At 31.1% G+C, this 18,222-nt stretch overlaps 2 protein-coding genes across 12 annotated transcripts in view; both read right to left on the minus strand.

Moving 5' to 3' along the window:
- Positions 1-11,437, minus strand: part of Inae (inactivation no afterpotential E) — a 60,004-nt gene extending 48,567 nt beyond the window's left edge. Inside the window, exons 1-2 of one of the 9 annotated variants that reach the window (XM_083089208.1) lie at positions 11,062-11,437; positions 6,369-6,868 (exon numbers count right to left, since the gene is read on the minus strand). In XM_083089208.1, coding sequence (XP_082945334.1) covers positions 6,369-6,463 — 95 coding nt within the window. In that variant the 5' untranslated portion in view covers positions 6,464-6,868; positions 11,062-11,437. Of the gene's footprint in view, positions 1-6,368; positions 7,457-11,061 lie in introns of those variants that run through there. The other 8 variants (XM_083089205.1, XM_083089207.1, XM_083089206.1 and 5 more) reach the window with 8 other exon arrangements.
- A 1,680-nt stretch (positions 11,438-13,117) lies between these two features.
- Positions 13,118-17,164, minus strand: Gmer (GDP-L-fucose synthase-like protein). Of its 3 annotated transcripts, none has more exons than XM_083088803.1 (7): positions 16,881-17,164; positions 16,681-16,795; positions 16,415-16,543; positions 16,131-16,344; positions 15,910-16,047; positions 15,540-15,681; positions 13,118-13,876 (listed from the first exon to the last, which is right to left on the minus strand). In XM_083088803.1, exons 1-7 carry the CDS (start codon positions 17,003-17,005, stop codon positions 13,867-13,869), a joined length of 873 nt encoding a protein of 290 aa, XP_082944929.1. In that variant the 5' UTR covers positions 17,006-17,164; the 3' UTR covers positions 13,118-13,866. The 3 variants fall into 3 exon arrangements, with proteins under 3 accessions (XP_082944929.1, XP_082944928.1, XP_082944927.1); XM_083088802.1 differs by lacking the exon at positions 13,118-13,876 and adding an exon at positions 14,494-15,372; XM_083088801.1 differs by lacking the exon at positions 13,118-13,876 and adding an exon at positions 14,494-15,372 and having other exon boundaries at positions 15,445-15,681.
- Between the last annotated feature and the right edge of the window lie 1,058 nt (positions 17,165-18,222).

Consider the following 18,222-nt stretch of genomic DNA (forward strand, 5'->3'; position numbering starts at 1 on the left):
TAATTATGCAATTAACAAACAAACAAATAACATAAAATAACAAACAAATGAAATAAAATAACAAACAAAAAAATAAAATAAAATAACAAACAAAAAATAAAATAAAAATAGACATTTTAACAAGTAAAATATTTTAAGTAAACGTTGTAAAAAAATGATACTTGAATATTTCTAGGCACTGAGATTTTATGTATTTGCTTTATATAACGCTAGAAGTTTAATTTAATATTCCATTCAATTTAATTTTAATTGAATTTAATTTTCTATACATTTTAAATAACGTGTCATGCCACAATATGCGCTTGTTTCGCGGTCAAAACGTTGTCGTAATATAACTAGAGACTGCACGACCGCGAATATATATGCAACTTGTTAGCATAAAATTATTTTTCTTGCATTAAATTTAATACTGCATACTTTATATTATTAAAAAGCCTTGAAATTATATATAAGCTTTATATGGTACATTTTTAGTAAATTTTTCAAATAGCTCTAATTTATATTTCACATTTGTTACCAAGATAAAATGCACCTCGTTATACTTCCAGTAAGAAACAAGTATAGCAATTACTAAAGCTAAAAAGAGAGGAAAGAATTGTGCAATATGTATTATTTAGCGAAAAAAAATATTACGTATATTATAATAAATAACTCAAAACTAATGCTTGCTCCACATTAGTTCCCTTATTATATACAACATGCAACGTAAGAAGCATGTAAAATATGAACAAGATATCGATGATATAAAAGATTCTTTAAAAAGTAAAATTTTAGAACACGAACTCTCGAATATATTTTACTCTTTTTTACGTAAATCAAAAGAATTCTAAAATCAATATAACGTTATCGATATAGCCAGCATAGCTCTCTAATCTTCCCTCCTTCATCTCTAATCTTGATTAAATATGTGATTATGATTATCGTATATTTTTGAATGCAGACTGCAATTATGCGTATTAAAAATGTGTATTAAAAAATCTACAATTTTCTTAAAACAATCAATTTGTTGAGCAAAATTCTCTTGGCAGTTTCATGTAAAAAAAAAAAAAGATAAATATATTTGAAAGGTATCTATACATTTCAGTTTCACCTAATAAAATATTTTCGTTTTATTAAACATTTAAAAATTTAAAATTTTAAAAAAGCGTCATGCATATCTTATCTTATATTATTAATTCTCTATTAATGTATTAAATAATTCTATTTTACATTCTTTAATTTTAAAAATATCTAAAATGATTAGTTGATAGTTTATATAATCATATATTAATTTATAATTTAAATATTAAATTACTGTTAACATTTTTATTATTAATAATTAAGTAAACAATAAATTAAATTTTCGTAATATTATTAATTAAAAAATAACGGAAAAATATTTGTATATCTTGGACAAAATAAAAATGAATTATTTTTTACGAATGCAAGAAAAATACAATTTTATCCAAACAAATACACATTATTTCGAATCAAGGTCACCTTTGTAATTCATCGCATTTATAATTATATTATTTACATTAACAGTTTGGTAAGAATATTCCTACAAATTAGAATCGACCTGGAAACGCGGAAACGCGAAACCGCTACCCGAAAGTCGATGAAAAGGAAACGGCGAATATTCATTTGCAGGGAATTCAAACTTAAAATTACCGCTTAATTATAATCAAGCATCGCGATGTTGCTCAATAGGATTGATGCCTCTAACGAGAAGCTTGTCAGCCGAAAGCGATTACGCGGTTGACGAAAACAGGAAATGGACGGTCGCCAAATTTCTTTCCATCCCTGCTGGATACGCTATTCATCGCGAAATTCTCAAAAAATTATCAAAATATGTATACAGGCTATTTAAGATCGTCGCAAGTAGAGTGTGGAAGAATTAATAAAATTAATAAAACATTGAAAAGTTTATAACGATAATTCTAAGAAGAAAATTAAAATTAAATCGCCCCTTATGACTTGCAAACGACCTCAAAATGTGCTAAACAACGACATCGTATGCCTCACGCGAGAAATTCTCGATCATCGCTAATAATACACGGGAAAAGTGTTTTCGCGCGACCGACTTTCCTTGAAAAACAATAACTGGCCCGCAATCGCATAGAAAATGCAGACGATAAAAGCTGATGGCAGACGCATCTCGCAAGATCTATGTAAACAAATAATTTTTCCCTGTTTTTCTCATTTTTCATATTCTACATATTAATCATGAATTTTTAGTATTAATATTTTTACATCTATTTATTTTATTTATTTTTTTATTTTATTTATTTTATTTATATTATTTATATTATTTATTTTATTATTTATATTATTATATTATATTATTTTATTTATAATATTATATTATATTATATTATTATTTTATTTATATTATTATATTATATTTATTTTATTTATTATATTTATTTTATTATTTATTTTATTTATTATATTATATTATATTTATTTTATTTATTATATTTATTTTATTTTATTTATTTTATTTATTATATTATATTTATTTTATTATTTATTTTATTTATTTATCATTTCATGTGTGACAAAGGAATCGAGATATTTTACAGAGATATTTTATTCGCCTTTATATCCGCATACATATATTATAGAACATAATGATAATAACATTGCATTATTTATCAACTACAATTTCAATCGACTGCAATTTTCATTCCACAGTAATGGAATCAGTCGCGATTTCTATCTCGATCCTGGTTGGATCGAGGGGCGTACATCGCGAAAAATAAAATGCGCTAAAGAGATGCTCCGATAGCGAGTTGACTTGGGAATGATAGAAGAGACGAGGAGGCGCGGAGTGATCCTTTTAATCCGCATATATACACGGCGTTTGCACACAACAAACTCTGAAAATAACAAACCAATACCGCGTTCCGAGAATAATCAAGGCCGCGCTCACACAACTCTTGAAAATGATCCCCCGTTTGTGCGACATATCACTATTTTCGCTCAAGTCATCTCATCAAGCAACCTCGGAAGCGTGCTAATCGGGAGGATGCCAAATATATACAGTATGTTTCTTAATAAGTGCGACAAATTTTAAGAGGTGATTCTTTGTCGAAAATTAAGGGGGGTTTTTCATATAAACATATACTCCTACATCCCTCCCTGCGAAGTTACACTCCTCCAAAAATGGGGGTAAAAATTCGGTTTTTATTTTTTTCTCAAATTTGGAACAAGTTAAAGAAATGAAATTAGGTGGATATTTTCTACTAGTAAAAAGGTTATTTATTAATATTTTTCTCAGCCTTTCATATTGTTATAAGGGGATGAAACTAGCAACCCCTGTTCAATTTTTTATTACAATTTTTTAATGGGCCGGAATATGATCATCTAAAAATATGCATTAAAAAGTTTAATTTATTTAGAAACTTTTTTATTTCTTTTATTTTTTTCATAAAATCAGTAGTTTTCAAGAAAAAAATAAAATACGTTATTGTGCACAGCACGATGCTAAATAGCATAGATTTCGAATTACGAGAAGTTAAATTTTAAAATAAAAATAAAATTAGAGTAAATGTCGGGAAAATTGGAACAAAAACAAAATTATAATAAAAACCTAAAAATCTAAAAAATAAAAACCTAATTTTTACCTCCATTTTTGGAGGAGTGTAACTTCACAAGGAGGGATGTAGGAGTATATGTTAAAGTTATATGAAAAACCCCCCTTAATTTTCGACAAAGAATCATCTCCTAAAATTTTTCGCACTTACTAAGAAACACCCTATATATACTCAGGCTCTCAAACTTTCACATCGATCAACGCGAATTCGCCAATTGTTTTGAAGGAATCAACAGCGAGCATCGCCGATAAGCTCTCGAATTTAGGATGCTTTCCATGTACTCGGGAATATATCTGACAAGAGAGGGAGATTAAGATTTCCTCTCTGTTTCAACCCCGAATTGATTTCTTTGCGGCAAAAATACCGAGACATTTTTGACATTTCTTAAGAACCAACGACACGCTTATCTCGCTATCAATTAAGCTTCGAGAAAGAATCGCGAGTAAAATACAGCTTTATTCCTTCCTCCCTTATTCAATTTTTCCTCGACTTTAAATTTCAAAGAGCTCTAGCTAAAGAATATATGAAGACCGTTGGAAACATATCGCGTGGAAGATATGCGTGTATCTTTCTCTCCTTTCTTTTCTCTCTCTCTCTGGGATCTCCAACTTTAGAATCTCCTTGAATACATATTTGAAAAAGAGATCAGCTTCAGCTATCGATCGCTGAATGATGATGTTGCAGATTGTTAGAGGGATGCAAGTTTGCGATACGATATCGATATTCGCGCAATCAATTAACAGTTATAGCGGAAATGAATCGAACGGAATTCATGACGGAGTTTCCCCAATTGGCGCACGTAGAATCAAATATACGGGTCGAGTTCGAGAAATCATCGAAGACGGAGTACATGTTACCCTAATAATAGCACTCGTTAACGTGGGGAGTGGTAAGACGAATAATTACGCTTGTGAAACTCCCGATAAATTTAACGAATGAAAATCCAGTACTCCAGGAGTCTATCAGAGCGATTTTAATTAGCTAAATAGTTAGTGATATAAAAAATTCCTTCTCCCAACTTTTAAACAGGGAATAATTAAAAAGTTTCCTCGCCTAAATGCAAATCACTTTCATTTACTAAATTTTAATTTAAAGGGAAAAGATATTTAGCGTTAAAATAGTGTCATAAAGGGATAGCTTTTCTCGAAGAGATCTCTTCAATTCCAAATTTATAATTTATTTTTATTTAATTTATGTGAATTGTTTTTAAATTTATTATTATTATGATTTAATATTATTATATAATTTATTTTTATTTAATTTATGTGAATTATTATTAAATTTATTATTATATAATTTATTTTTATTTAATTTATGTGAATTATTATTAAATTTATTATTATTTAATTTATTTGTATTTAACATTGTTTATCGTTAAAAAGTTTAGAATTTGATGTATCTAATAACGTTTCGGAGCGATATATTCAAACGTAATAATTATGAGAATAATAATTTTGTGATTATAAGTTTCGCATCAAGTTGCACATGCGTTAATGATTGAATATGATATTCATGAAAATTTAGTTATTTCGAGTAAATTTACTTCAAAATACGCGATTTAATACACCCACGAATGCAGGTAACTGATTTATCGAATAGATTTGAATTTATAACAATAGATACAAAGTCGCACGACCTTTGAATTATGTAGATATTATCACAGTTGGAAACTGGTAATTATGTTGTGAATATTTATACTTTTTAGCTTGAATGTTCTTTTAATTCTTTCAAGAAAGAAAGAAACACTTTTTTTATTTACTGCAGCTTTTCAATAATTATGTTTCCACTCAAAAATTCAATATAATTTTAATTATTTTATCATATGAAAGTCGATCAGTAGTCTTAATAATCTTGTATTTATCAATTTTTAGCTAAAGTGTTCTTTTAATTCTTTCAAGAAAGCAATAAACATTTTTTTATTTACTGCAGCTTTTCAATAATTATGTTTCTACTTAAAAATTCAATATAATGTTAATTATTTTATTATATGAAAGTCGATCAGTAGTCTTAATAATCTTATATTTATCAATTTTTAGCTAAAATATTCTTTTAATTTTTTCAAGAAAGCAATAAAGATTTTTTGCTGCTTTCAACAATCATGTTTCGATTCAAAAAATTCAATGCAATTTTAATTACTCTATTATGTGAAGGTCAGCAATCTTAATAATTTTGTCTTTATGTATCTGCATGTGTGAAGGTAATAGAATCAAGTGTTGAAAAATATTTCACCTTTTTTTTAATTTCGATATTAAAAATTGGACGACGAAGCGAAGTAAGTCAGTCTTCATCAAGCAATCTTTGGGCATTTAATTGTAATTAGTGCAACAAGAAATATGATAAAAATATTTCAGAGTAAAAAAAAATGGCTTGTCAGACTCCTTACAACTCTTGGTGTCCCACTGAGAAAAAAAATTGTAAACGACTAAATATTTTCAATTAATTATTATTTCTTCTAAATTAAAATATTAAAATACTTAAATTAAATACGACACAGTAAATCTAACATGACATCTATTTAACTCTTAAATACTTAAATATCATAATTAAATAATTAATTATTCCTATAAATAAAAATAATAATAATAATAATTATTATTATATAACAATTATATAACAATTATATATATAATTATATAATAATTATATATTAATTACATAATAATTATATAATAATTATAAAATAATTACATATAATAAAAAAGAAATTAGTTGAAAATAAAGTCAAGTTTACAATAATTTTTGTCAGCGCAGCATCTGGGATTTCTATCTCTCTCATCGGGGTTTACTCACCATATAATATGCAGGATGAACAGGAAAGCGCCGGGGACGACGAGGTCGTCGCTGCCGACGCTCCAGCGTCGTCGGAACACCACGATACCAGGCATCTCTCGTCGCGTCGTCGTCGCCGCCTTCGTCGTCGTCGTCTTCCATCCAACAAGCCGGCGACCTCACAGCACCGCGAGTCCACCTCACACGCGAATCACCGCCCGGTTGTTTGTCCGACGTGGCCGATCGACGTGGGAAGGCTCGCTCGACGACGGCAGCCGACGACGCCGACGTCGGCGTCGCGCGGCGCGCCTACCAACGCACTGACAATGACGGTGGCCCTTGCTCGCTTTGTCGCTCCGCCTCGCCTTGTCCATCCTTGGCCGGCGAGCGACGTCGTGTCGACGCTGACGACGACACCCTCCTCCCCTCGGCCGCTGTCACCGACGACGAACCGATGAGCGACGCGACGTCGCATCGCGTCGCTCGCCCGCGATAACCCTCGAGCGCTATCACTGCTCTCTCTATTTATACCGATAACGATGTCACTCGCGACTCGAGATCGACGAAAAGTCGGATGTCCTGCGGATGCTCCTGCGGAAGGTCGAGTCTCGTCTACTAATATGGCGCGAAATCGATCTTGGGACACCCTTATATCGTTTCGTTGCAATTTTATGCGAGAGAGAGAGAGCGGAGATTCTTATCCCCCAAATAGAAAAGTCGCCCTCTGAGGCATTTTTTTCTCTCAAATCAATATTACCCGCTATAATTGCGTGCTGAATTCAATCGCGTTTTTTACGACGATCTATATAATTCGCGATAAAATTTTATTTATAGCTTTACGTATAAGTATCGTCGTTATTTATTGTTGAAGACGCGTATATATTTGGAAAAATAACAAACACGTATAAAATATGTATATGTATCAGGATATAAAATTGAAGATAAAACCTCGTGCAAATTATTATTAGCTATATTATAAAGCGGAATTTATAGACTTGAAACATTATTTTAATACTGTTTTTGAGTCAAATATATATATTTCAGTTTTATTTTACAGATATAAAAATAAAATAAAAATGATAGATAAAAATAAAATACATAAAATAAAATAAAAATAATATAAATAAAAATAATAGATAAATACAATTGAAATTAATCAGAAAATTTGGAAACAAAATATTTGAAAAAAATAACGTACAACATATATATATAATATACACATCAGAATATAAAATTAAAAATAGAAAACTCGTGCAATTATTTATATTATATAAGCGGAATTTATAGACTTTAAACATTATTTTAATACTGTTTTTGAATCAAATATATCTTTCAGTTTTATTTTACAGATATAAAAATAAAATAAAAATGATAGATAAAAATAAAATAAAATAAAAATAATATAAAAAAATAGTAGATAAATGCAATTGAAATTAATCAGAAAATTTGATTGCAATATTCTTTTATACATCAGACAAAATTTTACGCATATAAAATCGGTTTTCGGGTGCGAGCTTTCCATTAACGAAAATTTAAAAAAATTAAAAAAAACATTTTTGGCTCAAGTATTCGAATATTTTCGCCTCCACTCCCTGGAATAAAGATTCATTGCAAAAGTTACATTGTTGTCGAAAAATGAAAAAAAAAAAACTATATTTAAATTCTTTAAAAAATGAAACGGCGAATTAAATTGCCCGAGATTTTGGCCGAAGGAAAACCGAGGGCAAACACAAAGTTTTCGCTCGCCGTTCCTTAAAGAAGTCGGGTCTTAGAAAGAGTTAAGCATCTCTGAATCATGCAGCGACTTTTGTGAATTGTGCGAAAGAAACTCCATGTCATAAATCGTGTCGCGAAAGTGCATTACGCGTACTCGAGATTTTCCGCACAATTTATTCTCGACTTTTTACATGAGTCACATTTGCAAAGTGTAACACGCTTCTAAAGATAACAATCTAATTGTGATGTAATTGCAAGTCTATCTTGGCGTAAATACGAGAAAAAATTCGAGATGATGAAATATTACGATTACGATAATTAACCTGCAAGTAAATTCGAAGATAAGTTATCGCTATGGTTCAATAATAATCGCATCAAACAGATAAAGATACGAGATTTTTTTTCACGAAATGTAAACATTTTTCAACGCAAAATAAATTCTCGTTGAAATATAAATCGCAATTTCTTTGCGTTGGTGGACGACAGTAAAGTCGCAAAAGTTACACGCGACGATGTCAAAAGTCGACGAAAATTCGCTTCCCCTCATTTTTGCAAAATAATTTGAAATTCGAAAAAAGTTACAACAAAATCAGCGATAAAAGCAAACGCGTCGAGAAACAGAAAAATTCCGATTATTTAATCGCGAGCATATTTTTTATTAATCGCAGCGTATATATCGCAAAAAAAAAACGTAGAAGATAATTACGGCTGCCCCAGATAAAAATGAAATATCAACGCTAAGAATTATGCGAAATCCGCTTGCACGGCCAAGCTTTTCTAATGGACGGATAATGAAACGAGTAATGAAAATAAGGAAAAGTGCTATATCGAAACGAGTTATCCGAAAGAAACTCATCTTCAATAGTGCAAAAATTTTTCTAATGTAATATGCAAAATTTTTAAGTGTAAAATGTTGACTTTTTATCTCTCATGAGATTTAAAATAATTTAAAATAATATATAAAATATTTAAGTATTTAAAAATAATATATAAAATATTTAAATTATAAAAAATACTTCAATTATTTGTTTTTAAAACACATTTAAATTATTTTCATAAATATTTAAAATAACACCATCATTTCGCGTCGATATCATTCCATACAGCACAGAACATTGTTGTAACATTACAGCAATATTGCAGCAACATTGTAATATTGCTGCAATATTACAATGTTGCTGCAATATCATCTCATACAGCAATTTTGTTGTAACATTACAGCAATATTGCAGCAACATTGTAATATTGCAGCAACATTGTAATATTGTAGCAATATTACAATGTTGCTGCAATATTGCTATAATGTTACAACAATGAAAAATTGCTGGATGGGATATATCATGTAAAGATACCTGTGCAACGTATAATAAATTCATGTATATTGAAAATAACTTTCGAAGAGCATAATTTAAAGATATATTCCATTTTCTTTCTCCCTTCATTTCATTTATATGGAATAAAGCTAGGGAGGATAAGCCAGTTCGATTTTGCTGGGAATCTTTACACTACTTTAGTCTAATGATTAACGAGCGTCTCGTGCCCAAAACCTTCGGTTACATCGTCACAAATCATTCTTCTACCTGAGGACACTCGGCACGAAGAAGCCGAAATGGAGTCGAATTGAATTCCGTACCGTTTCGATGGCGGAGAAGGAAAAATACGTCAGGTCGGCGCGATGTTAATTCTTTAAGCTTGTGCGTGAATAATCGATATCTCTAATCAAATTAACATTTGTCGGTGAACAATCATGTTTGTGCGAACACACGTGAATTATAGACCGGCAAATTTATTCTCTCTCTCTCTTTTCCCCTCCCTCCCTCTCTATCTCTCTCTTTTATATTTATTGTATAAATTGCTGTTTTATTGCTGTTTATATCTTGACAATGATGTAATTCGCACTTTGAGATACCTTGGATTTTCGCGAGATATGATCATCGTTAACAGTTATCTGTCAAAAGTTATCTGTCAAAAGTTCCGATCTGAAGAAATCACGATCGACAATTATTTTGGAAAAAAAGCGCGAAAACGTTTCAATTTTCTCGCTAAAATTCGCATGTAATTCTTTATAAGCTTTACTGTTGCACGATTATTATTGATTATTATTGAAACCCGATACATCATTTGGATAAAATTGAGAAAGATCTTATTATGATTATCATTTATCAGATCAATCTCTTCGTCCAAGTTCATAACTTCTTTATAAGTTACAATTAAAATTATGCATTTATTACCGTTGAAATAAAGCTAGATTTTATGTCAAATTTAATCATGACGATTGCAATTTAATGAGACTTCTAAAATCCACCTTTAGTTGAATCATCCGAATTTAACCGCGAGAAAATTAAAGCTTGATGAAATCTCTGAAATAACTGATTATCTGAAATAGCTACCGTCGAATCATACAACCCCGACGATCTAAACGACATTGGCAAGTAGGCTAGAAAATTAACGTACACTGAAAAAAATATGTACGTAAAATCACGATACACGATGTTGTTTACAAACGCGTACAATATTCCCACTATTTATCGCATAATTTTACGTCCATTGTTATTTATTTATGTAACTGACATTTATTTTATAAGGTACGCTAGTCGAGTAAATAGATTACGTTATTCTTTTCACGAGAAGTACAAATGTCCCTTCGTCCTTGACTATTAATTATATTTAAAAATCTTTTTATTATTTATATATTTTACTATTTATTCAATTATTTTCCTAATAATTCATTTAATATTTTGATTTTTAAAATTCCCATCCAATTTCTCGCTTAATATTCAATCATTAAATTTCCAATTAATATATATATTTTTATTTTTATTTTTTAATTAATTTATTTTAAAAAATAAAAATATATATATTAATTGGAAATTTAATAGGTAGACCTAGCAAGTCTACCACCTTTATCTTTTTTCTTTATAAAATAAAATTAAGAATTTAGAAGCTCCTAATCTAGGTCCCAAGATCGACGATAATCGCTCTCGCGAGGATCGCTTACCCTGGACGAGGGACTCGCTTTATCCTTATCCTCTCGGGGAAGGACGCGCGCCTCCCCTTGTCTACGTGTCCCTCGGCTTCCTTATCTCCAGACGAGACCAGACGAGACAGGACGACCGCTACCGGGATCGGCCCGGAGGGAGCTCGCGCGTCCTCGACGTCATTTTCTCACGGACCCTCCTCGCGGACCAAGGATCACCTCCTTCACGACCGCCACGTGCGTGTCACGACGACGCGTCCGCGCCGTCAGCGCGCGAGGAGCGCATCTCTCTCTCGACCGGTGTCGAGTGAGCGTGTAACGCGTGACGTGTAACGCGACGCGACGCAAAGCGGGGCGACGATCCGGAGCCGAGCCACCCCGAGACGCGACTGACCGAGCCGCGCCGGCTCCCCGAGGCGAGCCCTCTCCCCCTCCCCACTCCTTCGCCCCTGGAACGCGCCTGCGCCCCGACGCCGCTGCATCGCGCGCACCCCTTCCCTCCTCGCCCCCACCCCCGCTCCTCACCCTGAAGAATGTTCCGCGTTCTTCTCTCCCCCTTCAGCCCTCTCTCTTTTCCCTCTCATCCCTCGATTTATCGTCACGACGCGCGTTCGATTGGCAGATTTAATAGTTCGCTGGATATCGGGTGTGCCATGTATACGCGGTGATTGAGCGATCCTTCATCTTTATCTATCCCCAGCAAACACCATGGAACATTTATATAATTGTTAGTTGTAATTTTCCATTCAGCAATATAACTGTTACATGTTATGTAACTGTTATATAACAGTTACATAACATACTAACGGTTATATAACTGTTACTTGGTGTTTGCTGGGTCCTTTTCCCGGAAGTAAACACGGCTCATACAGCGCAGAACATTGCAGCAATATTGCGGGAATGTTGCAATGTGTTATAATGTTGCAACAACATTGCAATATTGCCGCAATATTGCTGCAATGTTCTGTGCTGTATGGGAGAGAGAGGGTGGACCGATTTTTAATGTCGATATCGATCCAGCAAACATCAAATAACAGTTATATAATTGTTAGTTGTAATTTCCCACTCAGCAATATAACTGTTACATGTTATGTAACAGTTATATAACATGTAACAGTTATATTGAGTTGAGTGGGAAATTATAACTAACAGTTATATAACTGTTATTTAGTGTTTGCTGGGTTAGCTTATGTATGTATTTGTAAAAAAAAAAAGAATTAGTGAGATTGCGATCGAGCATCTAATTAATTGTCACGCGATGACGTTTGAGGGAAGTTTCTTTCTTCGTTAGCTCCATTCTTACCGAGGATCGTTATCTTGTCAGATGAGACGTTTCCTTTGAGTCGAGAGTCTTCAATGGCCGACAAGCTTTGATCTTCCAGTCTTATCGAAGTCTAATAATTGTTATCCCGATCTCCTCGCGTCCTTAGAAGAGGCATCCCCAGCTTTATATATAACTGTTTATGTGGACTTTGTCCAGGGGAAGGGGAGGATGTGTTGTGCTATCGCACGCGCTCTCCCCCCTTCCTCCCCCTCTCTCTCTTGACCGAGTGACTAGAATGCGATTACGCATGATCGTAACGGAAGACGTAGGTACGCATAAACCCGGACGCTTCCGTTTCAGCATCTTCTTATCTTATCGCGTACGCATGACTTATGAAAGACACGTGGGTCTTAAAATCGTTGCTCATTGATAAGCGCATTATTTGGGTTTACTGCGCGACTATTATGCAAAGGATGGTGCAAGGATAATTGGCGAGGATTGTACGTTTAATTTTGCAGTAAAATTTATCTCATTATTATATTTTAATTAATTATTATATTATTTTTAATAAATTAATTTAATTTAATATTTTAATAAATATACTTTAATTAATACTTATCTTTTTTTGTAGAAAATAATAATAATAATACTTAATTAATACTTATTTTGTAGAAGAAAATATACATCTTATTAATAATAAAATTTTAATAAAAATTTAATAATTAATTTAATAAAATTAATAATTAATAATTAATTTAATAAAAAATTAATAAGAAAAATATACATATCTTATTATTTTTAATTTAATGATATTTAAAATCTGTCGGGAAACATTAGACGGATGAAGAAGAGAATCGAATTACGCTGTTGTATTGAAATAAAAACGGGACTAATTAAAGAGGGGGGACGCAACCCCGCAAGAAAGTCCAAGGATCGTAATAGAATTTACAGGATAATTCTTTAGGAACGCAAGTAGATTAAGAACGTTCCTCGCTCGCTCAATTTTCCATGCGCGTCTATTTTACCCTCGCGGAATTCTAATTCGAGTTACCGAGGGTGTCGAAAAAATTAACGAACAGCGACCTATTAAATTTTCACCGAAGAAACTGCGGCTGAATTTAAGCTACAATCCGATTATACGAAAGTTAGTTACGTAAACTCGAGATCGATCGATTCGATCTCAAAGAACGAGCGGTATGTTTCGTGGGGGAGGGGGAGAGAAACCCTCCGATTTATTCCTCTCGAGGGGAAACGTACCCTTCTCTTGTATCGCGCCAGTCGGAGACTGGCATCTACCCCGATAAGGCGAACACGTGGTTATCTTTGGCCGAATCGATCGCGACGATGCCGTTGCTGTCGACAGATTATCTCGGCCTAATGACCTTTTCTTTCCTTTTCTCCCTCCATCGATCAATCTTTCTATTTACCAGTCCGTTGTTCTCGATCGTATCGATGTACTCGATTAATTAAAATTCTCCTCGGGTTAACCAGGACCTGGACTTTACGTCGGGAACGAGGATGTCGCCAGGAAGAATAATTTACGAGTGGATTAATATCGCCTTTTATGGAGTCCTTCAATTTGAGATAACAATAATAATAATTAAGAATGCAAAAATAATAATAATCAGAATAATTATAGTAAGAATGTAAAAATTACAATAATAATTAATAATAATAATAATTAAGAATGTAATAATAATAATAATAATCATTAATAATAATAATAATTAAAAATATAAAATGGCTCTTCATTTATATTATATGTGTGTGTGTGTGTGTGTATGATTCACAAACGTACGAATTTTAATGAGAAAGTTAAAAGTTCAATTATTATTATTATTATTTTTACATTCTTAATTATTAGTATAATAGTGATGATATATTTTTTGAAGTTTTCAGAGAAAATTGGACTTTTAATTTTCTCATTAAAATTCGCATGTTTGTGAATCATACCCATATACATATATATATATATATATATATATATATATATATATATATATATATATATATATATATATATATATATATATATATAATATAAATGAAGAGCAATTCTTAATTATTATTACTATTAATTATTATTATTATAATTTTCTCTAAAAACTTAAAAAAATATATCATCACTTATACCCACATTTTAAGACACTTGGTTTTTTAAACCTAAAATAAAAAATATGTTGAAAACATTTAAAATTACATAAATTAAAAGTTTGTGTTATCTTTATTCTTTCGTCCTTATATTTAATTTGCCGGAGCATTTTCATCGAGTGAAAATCGACGAGTAACGTGTAGACATATTAAGGATTAAAGAAGATTTCTCGACACGATTAATTTCTAATTCAGCAAAGTGACTTTCTGCTTACGACGCCCATTACTTTGCGAAATTACGTTTCCGTTTCCACGACTTAATAAACGTCGTAAAGCGATCCATCGGTCAAATTTATGGACGAACTGACCTAAAATATGTCTCACCGGAGTTGCTGCGCGAGCAAAAATAAATGCAGGTGCTCGCCTGGATCTATCTTTAGTGTACGCGCAGGAACTTGAATTTCCAGATCAATAAAAATATCGTCAATGTATGTTTAACGGCCTGAAAATACTCGCCGATCTCGATTGAGCTCTACAAAGGTCGACAGCCGCACAAAACGTTTCTGATCTCGAATGAATAAAACGTTTTGTGAAGATCGTTTATTTAAAAAATATATTCCTTTTACAATATGACAAAGTTATACGATCGATATCCCCATCTTCATATTTTCGTATATTTCTAATTTTATCTCTCGCCAACAATAATAAGTAAATTAAATAATTAACCTTTGTATTAATTTATGGATTCTAATGAACCATAACTGGAATTTATACACATAAATTTAAAGTTAAGATTAAATATACATATAAACTTGTCGTAACAAAACTGAATAGATTAATAATTTATTAATCTATAATTTTAATGATTCCATATTTATTAATACACCTGATAATTGCAATGATAAGCTGATAGCTATCAAATTATCAGATTTATAACTGTCAGTCCTTTTGGATTCAACCATTATGATGTTATGAATCTAGACATAAGTATAAATCGGAAATGCTATTCATAGAAATAAAAGCGATATCTGAGCAGATTATGGTCCTACCTTAATTCCTCGCACGATCATAGTTTTTTATATACCAATCAACAGTCTCTTTAATTGCTTGTTCAAAAGGTGTGAATTGAAAATCAGGTAAATACCTTCGCAATTTTGCGTTACTCGCTGTTTTTTTATATTGACCGTCCGCCGCTGACGTGTCATACACCACTTTGCCCTTAAAGTTGAAAGCTTGCACTAAAGTTTCAGCCACTTGCGCTATTGTTTTCTCTTGCGCCTCGTCCACTGAAAATAATCACTTTTTCTCGTAACTTATCTGCTAATAAATTCATACATTCTGCAATAGAATTAATCAACATGATCTGTGACATCAAAATATTTTCCAATGTCAATAAAATTCAGATAAAAAATGATGATCTATTCAATAGATTTAAAATTATGTAAAAAAAAGATTATTAGTCTTATCATTAGAAAATATTAAAATGTCAAGACTTTGATTATATAAATGATTACCTGATAATATAATTGGTTCCACAGAATTGTAATCTCGCAGAACCCAAACTATTAATTTTGCCAAGTCTATGCTATAAATAAACTGCCTCAAAGGCTTACCAGAACCCAGTACAGAGAATGCCTTATTCTCTGTATTTCCTGATAAAAAAGATATTAACTTAATAATTTAAATCATACATACAAATAAATTTAAATCATATATACAAAGCTGGATTACATACCATCCTTGCACAAGTCATAAAGTCTTCGCATTAAGCCAGGTATAACATGACTCGCACTGGGATGAAAATTATCATGAGGACCAAAGACATTGCAAGGAATCACACTAGTGTACAATCTGTCATGCTGATCGTGGTAGCCTCTGTTTGCAATATCTATCAGTCGCTTGGCGTAACTGTAACCATAATTCGAAGGATGTGGCGGTCCATTGTGAACCTAGAAAGCATTTATTACTTTTATATGTATTTATTATAACAAGTATGTTCAATATGTTTTATATCATTACCATGGTTTCGTCGATTGGATAAGTCGTCTTATCCGGGAATATACAAGTGGAAAGGCACGAAACAACCTTGACAACATTGTGCTCGTGAGCAGTGTGGAGAACATTGTCGTTCATGTGTACATTATTCCGCTGCACAGATAAAATATTAAATAATATTATATTCAATATTATATTCAATATTAATTAATATTACATTCAATATTAAGATCATATGATTAAATATAATGATAACATGAATGATGTTGATTTTTCCATTAAATATTTACCAAGAAATCCAAATTGTGCGACATATTATGGAAAAGCCCGCCGACCATGGCAGCCAGGTGAACAACATGTGTTGGTCTGTGCTGGTCGAATAACTTACGAGTGCTCTCTTTATCGCTGCAAAAACATTGTTTGATCAGAATTACATGAATATTATATAATTCGCATCTTTGGTAGCGATTTTCGATTAAATTTGACTCACCACAAATCTGCAGCCTTGGACCCGACGAATATCCACCTCTCGTCCTCTCTCCTGTCATGTTCGATGACACTTTGAATGGCTCTGCCAACGAGACCCGAGCCGCCAGTTACGAGGATGATTTTCATGTTGTGTCAAATGTGATCGATATCTTTATAATTACAGCGTGAAAAAATTCAATTAAAAATGCAGGAACGTAAACACAAATGTTGACAGAATCAGCGAATCAGGTGTTTGTTATCTTTCGACACGCGCGCAAGTGCTGTCCATTCGAAAGATAAATGTTGGTAATAAAGTTCAGAAGATAAAAGTTTGTAATAAAACATAAAAAATTATATTATAAAATGTAAATAGGTAAATTAATTACAAAATGTAAATGTATTATTAACATATATCTACTTACATTTTATAATTATATATTTAAAATGTCAATAGATTTCTAGTTACCTTCAGAGATAATTGAAGAAAGTGACATCGATCGTTGTTACATCATCAATTCGCATATCAATTCAAATTCACGCAAAAAATATTAAACTTAATATAATTAATATAAAAAAATTAAGATAATATATTATATTAATATAAAATACTTTTATTAATATATTAATATTTTAATTTCTTATATTAATTATATTAAATTTCATAGTTGAAATCAAATGAAATTGAATATAATTAATATTATAAATTAAGATACTAATATATATATTAATATAAAATATATAATATATTAAAATATAACTCATTCATTCACAATATTTTGTATAATTATTATATATTTAATATAAAAATATTATATATTATATATAAAATATATGTATGAAATATATTATATTAATATAAAAATTAATATTAACATATATATAAAGTATTAATAAATATTAATATTATAGAAAAATTGTGAATGAAATTAATTATATTAAAATTATATTAATAAAGATAATATAAAAGATCAAATATGTTAGAAACCGTATTTTAACAATGGATATAAAAAATATGTTTTTATGTATCACGTACATTAAGATGATTTTCGAAATTTGAGCTCGTTATTTGTTCCATGTATCATCAATTGAATTATAAAATGTGAATAGAGAGATAATAAATGATAAGAGAAAAATTTTTGACTCGACTAATCGGTTGGACTTTGAGTTTTGCAATAAAAATGATATTAACTTAATGAAATGCAACATAATGATAACAATATAACGATTGATAATATTATCACACAAAGAGAAAATTGTTTTTTTCTGATTTGATATAATTACATTGACTACTTCTCGAAAATTGTCGCAATACTTCTGTATTGAATATAACATTCGATTATGATAATTTGGTGATCAATCATTGT

Source organism: Camponotus vicinus, unplaced genomic scaffold, assembly GCF_025532165.1.
Source record: "Camponotus vicinus isolate PSW18456_S1 unplaced genomic scaffold, iyCamVici1.0 SCAF_14, whole genome shotgun sequence".
Classification (NCBI taxonomy): domain Eukaryota; kingdom Metazoa; phylum Arthropoda; class Insecta; order Hymenoptera; family Formicidae; genus Camponotus; species Camponotus vicinus.